At 35.5% G+C, this 14,493-nt stretch overlaps 1 protein-coding gene across 1 annotated transcript in view; it reads right to left on the reverse strand.

The window, feature by feature from the left end:
• LOC133632082 (serine/threonine-protein kinase TAO3-like) overlaps nucleotides 1–14,493 on the reverse strand; it is a 186,425-nt gene that overhangs the window by 82,220 nt on the left and 89,712 nt on the right. Inside the window, exon 3 of the mRNA XM_062024319.1 lies at nucleotides 7,542–7,774. Within this exon, the coding sequence (XP_061880303.1) occupies nucleotides 7,542–7,676 (135 nt within the window). The 5' untranslated portion in view covers nucleotides 7,677–7,774. The remainder of the gene's footprint in view (nucleotides 1–7,541; nucleotides 7,775–14,493) is intronic.

Genomic DNA, 14,493 nt, shown 5'->3' on the forward strand with positions numbered 1-14,493 from the left:
GGTTGTATTTTTTCTCTAAAATTGTCTTTCTGAAAGTTATAAGAAGCAAAGTAAAAAAATGTATGCATTTATTTAAACAAGTGAAGACCAAGTCTTTAAAATATTTTCTTGGATTTTCAAATTCTATTTGAGTTTTGTCTCTCTTAGAATTAAAAATGTAGAGCAAAGCGAGACCAGCTTGTTAGTAAATAAATACAATTTAAAAAATAGAGGCAGCTCACTGGTAAGTGCTGCTATTTGAGCTATTTTTAGAACAAGCCAGCGGGCTACTCATCTGGTCCTTACGGGCTACCTGGTGCCCGCGGGCACCGCGTTGGTGACCCCTGATATAGATCAATACACATGATTGTATTTCTTTATGACCCCCCCCCCGGTCCGTGGGACACATTTTCAAGCGTCCGCAGCTACAAAAATGTTGGGGACCACTGATATAGAGGATCTTTGATGAATGTTTTTGCAATAGGTCCTTAAAAACAGCAGAACAATCATGTCTTATAGAGGATCTTTGACCAGATTTTTTTTTGCCGTACAGAACAGGTACTTCCTTTAAAATATATATATATATATATATATTTTTTTTCCATAAAGAAATACAACCGTGTGTGCTTACGGACTGTATCCCTGCAGACTGTATTGATCTATATTGATATATAATGTATATATTGTGTTTTTTATGTTGATTTAATTAAAAAAAATAAAAAAAAATTTTAAAATTATTTATTTATTTATTTTTTTAAATTTCTTGTGCGGCCCGGTACCAATCGGTCGATTGGTACCACTGATATAGAGGATCTTTTTTTTAATGAATTAAGTAACATTTATGACAACCTTTTTCGAAAACACAATATAGAATGTGAGATACAACAGGACAATGCATACATTTATCATTTGTTTTCAAAACACTTACAAAAAAGTGGGACCCCAAAAATTTACTATGGGACCCCATTTTTATGACTTGATTTTTTTTAAATTCCTCGCGCCAACACTGATGGGAGTATTGGTGCGTGCAAAACAGCCGCAGGCGGCTGTGGCCTGCGGGCCGGTTCTAATACTAATCAAATATCATCCATAGATAATTCATTGGCGGGACCACGGGCCTGGACTTTGACACCCCTGCTATAGAGGATCTCTGACTAGTGTTTTTGCAGTGGGTCTTCAAAAAAAACCAACATATTTTAAAAACTACAAACATTTAAAAATGAATTTTACAGAAAAAAAACGTGTTTGCGTCTTCCTCTGTCCTTAATGCCTGGTCCACACCAACGGCGCTTGCCGCGCTTTCAAACGGCGAGCAAAGCGCCGTCATTTTTGTCAATTTTTCCACGGATATCCCGATCTCTGAAGTAATGTTATGCTTTGATACACTCTGATACGAATTAGTTGCCGCTTTCTTACCGTTCCTCACGCTTTGATCCCTCTTTGATACGCTTTAAATCACGTTTTGATACGTTTTATTACACTTTATTGAACTTTATTACGCTTTGATGCGATCCTGACGCTTTAAATCAGGCTCTGACACGATTATCAAGCTCTGTTGTGCATTGTTACAACAAAAATAAGAAAAAAATGTGAAAAACTCAGTATACTGTTTTTCCACACATTTTTTATATTTATTTATTTTTTCAATTTCTCTTTTTTTCCCGTTATATTATGTTTTATATCTTAATTTTTTATTTTTGTCATCTTAATAAATATCTATCTTTCATGCTAGTTGAAAATATTAAAAGGCATTTGTTTTATCCACCCATTTTTTATATTCATTTATTTTTTCAATTTCTCTTTTTTTTCTCGTTATATTATGTTTTATATCTTCATTTCTTTTATTTTTGTCATCTTAATAAATATCTATCTTTCATGCTAGTTGAAAATATTAAAAGGCATTTGTTTTATTCACCCATTTTTTATATTCATTTATTTTTTCAATTTCTCTTTTTTTTTCATTATATTATGTTTTATATCTTAATTTCTTTTATTTTTGTCATCTTAATAAATATCTATCTTTCATGCTAGTTGAAAATATTAAAGGGCATTTGTTTTATCCACCCATTTTTTATATTCATTTATTTTTTCAATTTCTCTTTTTTTTCTCGTTATATTATGTTTTATATCTTCATTTCTTTTATTGTTGTCATCTTAATAAATATCTATCTTTCATGCTAGTTGAAAATATTAAAAGGCATTTGTTTTATCCCCCCATTTTTTATATTCATTTATTTTTTCAATTTCTCTTTTTTTTCTTGTTATATTATGTTTTATATCTTCATTTCTTTTATTTTTGTCATCTTAATAAATATCTATCTTTCATGCTAGTTGAAAATATTAAAAGGCATTTGTTTTATCCACCCATTTTTTAAATTCATTTATTTGTTCAATTTCTCTTTTTTCTCTCGTTATATTATGTTTTATATCTTCATTTCTTTTATTTTTGTCATCTTAATAAATATCTATCTTTCATGCTAGTTGAAAATATTAAAAGGCATTTGTTTTATCCACCCATTTTTTATATTCATTTATTTTTTCCATTTCTCTTTTTTTTCCCATTATATTATGTTTTATATCTTCATTTCTTTTATTTTTGTCATCTTAATAAATATCTATCTTTCATTTCTTATGCTAGTTGAAATTAATTAAAGGCATTTCTTTTATTAAACGTAACATATTCTGATTATTATTAACATTTTCATACAGAATAATTATAGACAGTAATGTCAAACTGCAACATCAAACAGCAGAAGTACAGAAACAATGATCATCGTATAAAAAAGGCAATGATGCAAAAGAGAATGGATTTGTAATCCTGTGTTGGTATTACATAAAAGTTTCAATGTCACTAGTCAATATCACAGTCACTTCCTATTTGTAGGGGTCCGCGCTTTGAACCAAGATCTGTTAAGCTTTCCTACGCTTTTAGTCAAGTTTTGCTGAGCTTTGTCAGGCTTTGTCACGCTTTGATACGCTCTTGGCGCTTTATTCCATTCTTGACAGAGCGCAGAATTTTTTTAAACCGTTTAAAAAATTTTGGCGAACTTGCCGCATGTCCCGCTTCACTACAAGTTTTCCCACCATCCATTAGGACCCTCACGCTTTAATCAGGCTTTGTTACGCTATAACGCCGCTTTGCATGCCGCTTTAAAGCGCCGTCAAAGCACCGTTGGTGTGAACCTAGCATTACAAAGTGTTGTACTTGTTAGCGTGTAATCCCGCGACTGTAAGTGTATCGTTGCTGCGTGTCAAATGTGAATATTTCATGGCGTTACAGCGACTGCAAATATTTCCATTTGACTTTTCCCCGCTGCAGCGATCGTCTGTCGGATGTGTAGTGTGCGCTGAGAGCGGCGAAAGACGAGTGGCGTAGCGCCACGACACGGAAGTTCACTCGAGCTAATTGTCAGGGCCGAGGAGCCCGATCAATATTTACGAGAGGCTAATTGATTCAACACTTCACAAGGTATGTTCCCCTGTAATGTACATCAACTATGCATGCGGCTAACAGTGCCTTCATTCTGTTCATCCTTCTACTGCACTGCAAAAAGTCAGTGTTCAGAAACAAGGGAAACAAATGCCAAAAATGAGGGTTATTTTATTTGAACTAAGCAACATTATCTGCCAATAGAACAAGAACATTTGGCTTGTCAAGACTTTCCAAAACAAGTAAAATTAGCTAACCTCAATGAACCCAAAAATACCTTAAAATAAGTATATTCTCACTAATAACAAGTGTACTATATGAGTACGTATTTTCTACTGTTTCAATGAAAATAAAACATCAAAGTCCATTTTTTTTTCATGCTTGAAGTAAGAAATGATTACTTTAAAAAAGTAGTTTTATACTTGTGAGTGTTGATGACACAGCTTTGCAACCGTTGATATTCTAGTTTCAAGCATGTTTTACTCAATGTAGGTCATCAAATCTCAGCAACAAGCTGTAATATCATACGGAGATCATTTAGATTAGATTAGATTTAGATTTAGATGTATTGGTCCCCGTTGGGGAAATTCATTTTCACTGCCGTACATTTAAACAATAGACATTACTAGGGATGTCCGATAATGGCTTTTTGCCGATATCCGATATTCCGATATTGTCCAACTCTTTAATTACCAATACCAATATCAACCGATACCGATATCAACCGATATATGCAGTCGTGGAATTAACACATTATTATGCCTAATTTGGACAACCAGGTATGGTGAAGATAAGGTACTTTTTAAAAAAATTAGTAAAATAAGATAAATAAATTAAAAACATTTTCTTGAATAAAAAAGAAAGTACAACAATATAAAAACAGTTACATAGAAACTAGTAATGAATGAAAATGAGTAAAATTAACTGTTAAAGGTTAGTACTATTAGTGGACCAGCAGCACGCACAATCATGTGTGCTTACGGACTGTATCCCTTGCAGACTGTATTGATATATAATGTAGGAACCAGAATATTAATAACAGAAAGAAACAACCCTTTTGTGTGAATGAGTGTAAATGGGGGAGGGAGGTTTTTTGGGTTGGTGCACTAATTGTAAGTGTATCTTGTGTTTTTTATGTTGATTTAATAAAAAATAAAAAATAAAAAAAAATAAACGATACCGATAATAAAAAAAACGATACCGATAATTTCCGATATTACATTTTAACGCATATATCGGCCGATAATATCGGTAGGCCGATATTATCGGACATCTCTAGACATTATACATCACAAACAAAAATGACAAAAAGACATCATACATGACCAACACATTTACAGGCTTGTCAGACAGGTCGGCTGGGCCTGCTGTTTAGGGCGGGACCAAAACCCTTAAAACAAGTAAAACACTAACATAAAATCTGCTTAGTGAGAAGAATTATCTTATCAGACAGAAAATAAGCAAATATCACCCTTATTTGGGATATTTCATCTTACTTAGATTTCAGTTTTTGCAGTGTGTCTTTCTGGAAATATCAGTTCAACTTTTTCAGAATGCTAAGCACTGAAGTGTTTATAACGCACGGTAGGATTCAACATAGGAATAGTTCAAATAATGCATGATGAATAAAACAGAAGCACTAAGTTTCCACACGCCAAAGATCCTCTATATGACCTACTGCACTAGATTTGCTGCTGACTTTTATTGAAATCCCAGAGGACAAAATGTATTAAATGCGAACACAAAGACGAGTACACTGCAAAAACTGAAATCTAAGTAAGATGAAATATCTCAAATAAGGGTGATATTTGCTTATTTTCTGTCTGATAAGATAATTCTTCTCACTAAGCAGATTTTATGTGAGAATGTTTTACTTGTTTTAAGTGTTTTGCTCCTAAATGATCTCAGTAAGATATTACAGCTTGTTGCTGAGATTTGATGACCTATATTGAGTAAAACATGCTTGAAACTAGAATATCAACTGTTGTGTCATCAACACTCACAAGTATAAAACTACTTTTTTAAAGTAATAATTTCTTACTTCAAGCATGAAATAAAAAAATCATGCCTTTGACACAATTGTGTCTCATCTTTGCTGTTTTATTTTCAATGAAACAATAGAAAATACGTACTCATATAGTAGTACAGTTGGCACAGTACAGTAAACTGACAGTTAATATTTAAACATTTAACATTTCTAACAATTTTGAACAGAAATAGTTCATGCACATTCAGATAAATTATTCAAAATTACAATTAAAAACAATATGGCCGGGTGCGGGGCTGTATATATGCGCACTAATTGACTGAAAGAGCACGCGCTTGGCGCGATGATGTCATGTTGTCGATGGAAAAATGCATTTTTAGACCATATGATTTGCCTGAGCGGCTAGGAGACCCCGAGAGTAACAAGCGCTTGCCTTGTTGCATTTCCATTAAAGGCCTATTGAAATGACATTTTTTTATTTAAACGGGGATAGCAGATCCATTCTATGTGTCATACTTGATCATTTTGCGATATTGCCATATTTTTGCTGAAAGGATTTAGTAGAGAACAACGTCGATAAAGTTCGCAACTTTTGGTCTCTGATAAAAAAAAACCTTGCCTGTACCGGAAGTAGCGTGACGTTGTCAGTTGTTCACTCCCTCATATTTTCCTATTGTTTTCAACGCAGCTAGAGCTATTCGGACCATTACCCCATTAATTTGAGCGAGGATGAAAGATTCGTGGATGAGGAACGTGAGAGTGAAGGACTAGAGTGCAGTGCAGGACGTATCTTTTTTCGCTTTGACCGTAACTTAGGTACAAGCTGCCTCATTGGATTCCACACTCTCTCCTTTTTGTATTGTAGATCACAGATTTGTATTTTAAACCACCTCGGATACTATATCCTCTTGAAAATGAGAGTCGAGAACGCAAAATGGACATTCAGTGCCTTTTATCTCCACGACAATACATCGGCGAAACGCTTTAGCTACGAGCTAACGTGATAGCATCGTGCTTTAACTGCATATAGAAACAAAAAAAATAAACCCCTGACTGGAAGGATAGATAGAAAATCAACAATACTATTAAACCGTGGACATGTAAATACACGGTTAATGCTTTCCAGCCTGGCGAAGGTTAACAATGCTGTGCTAACGACGCCATTGAAGCCTACTTAGCAACCGGACCTCACAGAGCTATGCTAAAAACATTAGCTCTCCACCTACGCCAGCCAGCCTTCATCTGCTCATCAACACCCGTGCTCACCTGCTTTCCAGCGATCGACGGAAGGACAAAGGACTTCACCCGATGCGTTTGGCGGCCCGGAGACGTAGGAAGTCAAGGTGAGGTCGCCGGCTAGCACGTCTGCTCTCCAACAAAGTCCTCCGGTTGTGTTACTGTAGTCCGCTGCTAATACACCGATCCCACCTACAACTTTCTTCTTTGCAGCCTTCATTGTTCATTAAACAAATTGCAAAAGATGTCCAGAATACTGTGGAATTATGAAATGAAAACAGAGCTTTTTGTATAGGATTCTACGGGGTACCATAACTTCCGTTTAACTGACTACGTCACGCGCATACGTCATCATACCGCGACGTTTCAGCCGGATATTTCCCGGGAAATTTAAAATTGCACTTTATAAGTTAACCCAGCCGTATTGGCATGTGTTGCAATGTTAAGATTTCATCATTGATATATAAACTATCAGACTGCGTGGTCGGTAGTAGTGGCTTTCAGTAGGCCTTTAAGAACAATAAATGAGTTTTTAGTATAAGTTTGCTGGTTTCAAGAAATGTAATGCCGAGCGCATATCATTATGTCAAGATAATGGCACTAGCATTTACTTCATTTAAGAATATTTTTCAACATATTGAGCAAAAAGGTCAAATTTTTTTCTCTACCAAGAAAAGTGCACTTGTTATTAGTGAGAATATACTTATTTTAAGGTATTTATGGGTTCATTGAGGTTAGCTAATTTTACTTGTTTTGGAAAGTCTTGACAAGCCAAATGTTCTTGTTCTATTGGCAGATAATTTTGCTTAGTTCAAATAAAATACCCCTCATTTTTATTTATTTTTTTCTTGTTTTTGAACACTTACTTTTTACACAATAATAAACGAGGGGAGAAAAAAACACACGTACAAAGTAGACGGCCCCGAAGCTGCCATGTCCGATCTCGTGCAGGTCGCAGAAGACTTCCTCGGGGTCATCCTTGAAGAAGAGCTCGGCCAGCTCGGGGTCCTTTGGCACGCCTTTCCGTGTGGATGACGGCATCATGGGCTAGGCGGCGGGCACCGCTCTCACGCGATTACTGCTGTGACCGCCGCCAGACGTCCACGACGGGGCCGGCATTGGCCAGCTAGACCAGGAAAGAACTGTGGAGACAAAGCAGTGCTTCGTTAGCGAGTAGCCTACGTAGCTGGCTTATACAGTTGCTGTTAGAATAATTTTATCTAAGCTATCACAAAAACTTTGTGTTTCAATGAGTTCCCAGTGAGAAGCAAAAACATGTATTTGAATCTATCAAGAAGGCTTGTAAAACTCCACTTTGTAGGGGGGGAAGCAACATGAAGGTGTTCTATTTTCTTTCATGTATTGTAATCAACAGAAAGATATTGTTTTAACCCAAGGACTACAAAGCGGAGAGAAGGCAGGATTTGCCCAAGTTCCAGACCCCACTTTTTTAAAGTCTTTTACGAACCTTTCTTTGAACTGTTTTACGACCTTTTCTGTGAAGTGTTTACGACCTTTTTTTTTTTTTAACTGTTCTGTAACCAAAGGCAAAGCTGTTTACGACCCACGTCCCTTTGGAAGCAGCTGTTGCCATGTGGTCAGGGAAAGTCCAAATAAAGGAGGAGGCGTACAATCTTTCGCCAGAGTGTGCTGGAGACTGTACAAGAGTACAGACCAGACCTTTCTCCTCAAATTGAGCCAAATTTAATTCTGTCTGTTTGATTCTTTGCTTCTTGTCCTGTTTAATAAATGTCATCAGTGTTTGAACCTGACAGTTGCGATCAAAAGTTTACATACACTTGTAAAGAACATAATTTTATGGCTGTCTTGAGTTTCCAATCATTTCTACAACTCTTATTTTTTTGTGATGTAGTGATTGGAGCACATACTTGTTGGTCACAAAAAACATTCATGAAGTTTGCTTCTTTTAATGAATTTATTATGGCTCTACTGAAAATGTGAGCAAATGTGCTGGGTCAAAAGTATACATACAGCAATGTTAATATTTGCTTACATGTCCCTTGGCAAGAACGGTTTAAAAGAGGAGAAAACACGAAAAAAATGACAATTACATTTTGAAACATAATTTATCTTCAATTTCGACTCTATAAAATTCAAGATTCAACCGAAAAAAAGAAGAGAAAATCTAGCTAATTCGAATCTTTTTGAAAAAATTAAAAAAAAAAATTTATGGAACATCATTAGTAATTTTTCCTGATTAAGATTAATTTTAGAATTTTGATGACATGTTTTAAATAGGTTAAAATCCAATCTGCACTTTGTTAGAATATATAAAAAATTGGACCAAGCTATATTTCTAACAAAGACAAATCCTTATTTATTCTAGATTTTCCAGAACAAAATTTTTTAAATAAATTAAAAAGACTTTGAAATAAGATTTAAATTTGATTCTACAAATTTTCTAGATTTGCCAGAATATTTTTTTTAAATTTTAATCATAATAAGTTTGAAGAAATATTTCACAAATATTCTTCGTCGAAAAAACAGAAGCTAAAATGAAGAATGAAATCAAAATGTATTTATTATTCTTTACAATAAAAAAATAAATTTACTTGAACATTGATTTAAATTGTCAGGAAAGAAGAGGAAGGAATTTAAAAGGTAAAAAAGGTATATGTGTTTAAAAATCCTAAAATCATTAAGGTTGTATTTTTTCTCTAAAATTGTCTTTCTGAAAGTTATAGGAAGCAAAGTAAAAAAATGTATGCATTTATTTAAACAAGTGAAGACCAAGTCTTTAAAATATTTTCTTGGATTTTCAAATTCTATTTGAGTTTTGTCTCTCTTAGAATTAAAAATGTCGAGCAAAGCGAGACCAGCTTGCTAGTAAATAAATAACATTTAAAAAATAGAGGCAGCTCACTGGTAAGTGCTGCTATTTGAGCTATTTTTAGAACAGGCCAGCGGGCTACTCATCTGGTCCTTACGGGCTACCTGGTGCCCGCGGGCACCGCGTTGGTGACCCCTGCGCTATTGTAATGTAACCTTCCTGTTTACTAGCTTAGCACATTAATAACACAAATTGTTACAATCATGCCTTGACTGTCAGAGATGTTTGTTAATGTAACCTGTGATTTTTCTACCTATTATGCACATTTTGTGTTATTTCACGCTACCAAAAATGCTGAATCTGGCCCAACACCTGCGTTAAAAACGAGAGAAAACAGAGAAAACATTTCAACGCCGACAGAGACTGAAAAGGTGCGTTATTGTGTGTGCTACGGCGCCATCTTTTGGATAGGTTTGCTCACTGCAGTTGCTGCGGGTTGAAAATGTACTTCCTGTTTGGTGCCTTGAACCAGAAGTTTATCCCGTTTCCTCAACTATGCGTCTGGATTCTTAATTCATGACTCCCAGCAACGTTTGTAACTTTTACAATGTAACTAAAACTATTCATACTTACTAAACTGTCCCATGTGTGATGTCTGTAGGATAGTTTTCATGCATATTTGTACGCGCTATTGTAATGTAACCTTCCTGTTTACAAGCTTAGCACATTAATAACACAAATTGTTACAATCATGCCTTGATTGCCAAATATGTTTGGGACTTTTCTACCTATTATGCACATTTTGTGTTATTACACGCTACCAGAACTGCAAAATCTGGCCCAACACGTGTTAAAAAACGAGAAAAAACATAGGTAATCAGCTTCTAATTTGCAAAAATCAAGTCTTAAGTAATCATGGAGCAGAGCAACAAAAACATGCAATGACGTGATCAAATGTATAGTCTTAAATTCTTTCAATCACGCGTGTAAATTTGTCTCTAATCCTGCCGATAAAAATCACACCAAAAGGAGGCGGCATATCCATTCTGGCAACATAAATAAAGGGGACGCTCCAACTACTTGTCATAGTTGTTCAAAAACTGATTGATATTATTGGAAATGACTGACAGCAATACGTGCATATCGAGAACTTGTTGGTCAAATGAAGGTCAGCTGGATGGTAAAGGTCCTTGTGGGGGGGGGGGGGGGGGGGGGCGTGGCCTGCGGTGAAACAGGGTGTGCCAGGACTGGCTTCGAGATCAGCGGCAGGTGTTTGTCTGATCACCTGTCGCTCTGTTAAAGGCAGCAGTCGGGAATGAGAAAGGGTTGTTGTTGTTGTTGGTGATGGCGGTTGGTGACACACGGGCACGAATAAGAGCGAGGGCGAGAACAAGACAGACGACACTCTGGGAGAAACCATTCATGTGCTCGAGCGAGAGGGAGAAGACTGACAACCCGATGGCTGAAAAGCAAGACAAAAGACTTTTATTGAAAAATATATATTTGTATCGAATCATGCACGCTGCTGTCATGTCGGTAACTGGTGGTCCAAAGAACCCTGAAGCAAGAGGCTTCCACAGTCCTTTAAAAACATCAGGAGGTTGCCTACAGCCACAGCTGCACAGCTGATGTCAATGTTTTAAAAGGTGGTGCTAATAAGATACCCCAGCAGTTTTTTGCGTTTGTAGACCACACACTAGTTGACTAGAGCAGAGGTTCTCAAAAAAACAGAACTTGGCTCTCCAAGAACCACAATAACGACCAACATTAAAATACAGTAGCGTAGTAGGCCCAAGTATTCATTAAAATCAAGGCATCATTTTAATATAACAGGTATATTTCATATTTTTCACCACTGTAACATTACACACAGTTTGAACAGTAACACTGTGTTTGAATATAGGGAAGAAAAAAACACGACTTTAATGAAGTGATTATTTAGCTGGACTATTTAATTGTAGCTTTTGCCGTATTCTTTAAAAAATGGTTTGGTTTTTTCCTGCCGTCAAGATGTTCAGAAAGATTGAAATTGTGTTATTTTGTAGGTTGCAAACAAAGACTTGGACATGACTGACAGCTGGCTTACAGAAACAGAAACACACACGCCCACACGCCCACACACACACACACACACACACACACACACACACACACACACACACACACACACACACACACACACACACACACACACACACACACACACACACACACACACACACACACACACACACACACACACACACACACACACACACACACACACTTGTAACAGCTGAAGCTGAGTCACTGGTGCATCATCCTATCACATGTTGAATATGATGCACATACATTGACCAGAAAAAGGTCATATGGACCAATAAATGCCAATTTATCACACTTTTTCTGTCATATAACTACAGTACAAAACTAGTATATCTAATGTAGTTCAGCATGTTATAGATGGAATTGTATTTGATTGAATAAAGTAAATATTTGATGGACTATCAACGAGAGATGCAGCCATCAATCGGACGATTTCCGTGAAAAAATATGTGATTGGCCAATGCCGTTCATAGCCAATCACAAAATACTGATACTATATTTATTTTTGCTCCCCCGGTTGACACAGGCAGCTAGCAGCTAACTGTGTAGGTCCATACACAGTGTGGAGCCACTCCTTTAATAATAATAATCATTAGGGATTTCACCATCTATGGTCCGTAATATCATCAAAAAGTTCAGAGAATCTGGAGAAATCACTGCACGTAAGCGATGATATTACAGACCTTCGATCCCTCAGGCGGTACTGCATCAAAAAACGACATCAATGTGTAAAGGATATCCCCACATGGGCTCAGGAACACTTAAAAAAAACACTGTCAGTAACTACAGGTCGTCGCTACATCTGTAAGTGCAAGTTAGAACTCTACTATGTAAAGCGAAAGCCATTTATCAACAACACCCAGAAATGCCGCCGGCTTCGCTGGGCCCGAGCTCATCTAAGATGGACTGATGCAAAGTGGAAAAGTGTTCTGTGGTCTGACGAGTCCACATATCATAATGTTTTTGGAAACTGTGGACGTCGTAGAGGAAAATAACTATCCGGACTGTTATAGGCGCAAAGTTCAAAAGCCAGCATCTGTGATGGTATGGGCTTCAAAAGCTTCAAAAAATTGGTCTCCTCAGTTCCCAAACATTTACTGAGTGTTGTTAAAAGGAAAGGCCATGTAACACAGTGGTAAAAATGCCCTTGTGACAACTTTTTTGCAAAGTGTTGCTGCCATTAAATTCTAAATTAATGGTTATTTGCAAATAAAAATAAAAAAATTCTCAGTTGGAACATTAAATGTTTTGTCTTTGCAGTCTATACAACTGAATATAAGTTGAATTTTTTTTATTTACGATTCACACAACGTGCCAACTTCACTGGTTTCGGGTTTTGTACTTTATGTGGATAAAAGACACTTCCATTGAAACCTCTACACCAGGGGTCACCAACCTTTTTGAAAGCAAGAGCTACTTCTTGGGTAGTGATTAATGCGAAGGGCTACCAGTTTGATACACACTTCAATAAATTGCCAGAAATAGCCAAATTGCTCAATTTACCTTTAACTCTGTTATTATTAATAATTAATGATATTTACACTTAATTGAACGGTTTAAAAGAGGAGAAAACACGAAAAAAATGACAATTAAATTTTGAAACATAATTTATCTTCAATTTCGACTCTATAAAATTCAAGATTCAACCGAAAAAAAGAAGAGAAAAACTAGCTAATTCGAATCTTTTTGAAAAAATTAAAAAAAGAATTTATGGAACATCATTAGTAATTTTTCCTGATCAAGATTAATTTTAGAATTTTGATTTTTTTAGTAATTTTTCCTGATCAAGATTAATTTTAGAATTTTGATTTTGATCCAATCTGCACTTTGTTAGAATATATAAAAAATTGGACCAAGCTATATTTCTAACAAAGACAAATCCTTATTTCTTCTAGATTTTCCAGAACAAAATTTTTAAAATAAATTAAAAAGACTTTGAAATAAGATTTAAATTTGATTTTACAAATTTTCTAGATTTGCCAGAATATTTTTTTTTGAATTTTAATCATAATTAGTTTGAAGAAATATTTCACAAATATTCTTCGTCGAAAAAACAGAAGCTAAAATGAAGAATGAAATCAAAATGTATTTATTATTCTTTACAATAAAAAAATACATTTACTTGAACATTGATTTAAATTGTCAGGAAAGAAGAGGAAGGAATTTAAAAGGTAAAAAATGTATATGTGTTTAAAAATCCTAAAATCATTAAGGTTGTATTTTTTCTCTAAAATTGTCTTTCTGAAAGTTATAAGAAGCAAAGTAAAAAAAAATGTATGCATTTATTTAAACAAGTGAAGACCAAGTCTTTCAAATATTTTCTTGGATTTTCAAATTCTATTTGAGTTTTGTCTCTCTTAGAATTAAAAATGTCGAGCAAAGCGAGACCAGCTTGCTAGTAAATAAATACAATTTAAAAAATAGAGGCAGCTCACTGGTAAGTGCTGCTATTTGAGCTATTTTTAGAACAGGCCAGCGGGCTACTCATCTGGTCCTTACGGGATACCTGGTGCCCGCGGGCACCGCGTTGGTGACCCCTGCTCTACACCATCACGGGAAAGACCAAAGAAGCTGTCAAAGGACATTTTAGGGGCAAAATTGTAGATCTGCACAAGACTAGAACAGACAAGGCCGTCAACAAGGAGCTTGGTGAGAAAGAGAGCATTATTGGAAGAAATATAGATAAGTCAACCCTCAGTCTCTCCATGCAGGATGGAGAGCACTGCAAAAACTGAAATCTAAGTAAGATGAAATATCTCAAATAAGGGTGATATTTGCTTATTTTCTGTCTGAAAAGATAATTCTTCTCACTAAGCAGATTTTAAGTTAGAGTGTTTTACTTGTTTTAAGGGTTTTGCTCCTAAATGATCTCAGTAAGATATTACAGCTTGTTGCTGAGATTTGATGAGCTATATTGAGTAAAACATGCTTGAAACTAGAATATCAACTGTTGCAAAGCTGTGTCATCAACACTCACAAGTATAA

This window comes from Entelurus aequoreus, linkage group LG17 (genome assembly GCF_033978785.1).
Source record: "Entelurus aequoreus isolate RoL-2023_Sb linkage group LG17, RoL_Eaeq_v1.1, whole genome shotgun sequence".
NCBI classification, from domain to species: domain Eukaryota; kingdom Metazoa; phylum Chordata; class Actinopteri; order Syngnathiformes; family Syngnathidae; genus Entelurus; species Entelurus aequoreus.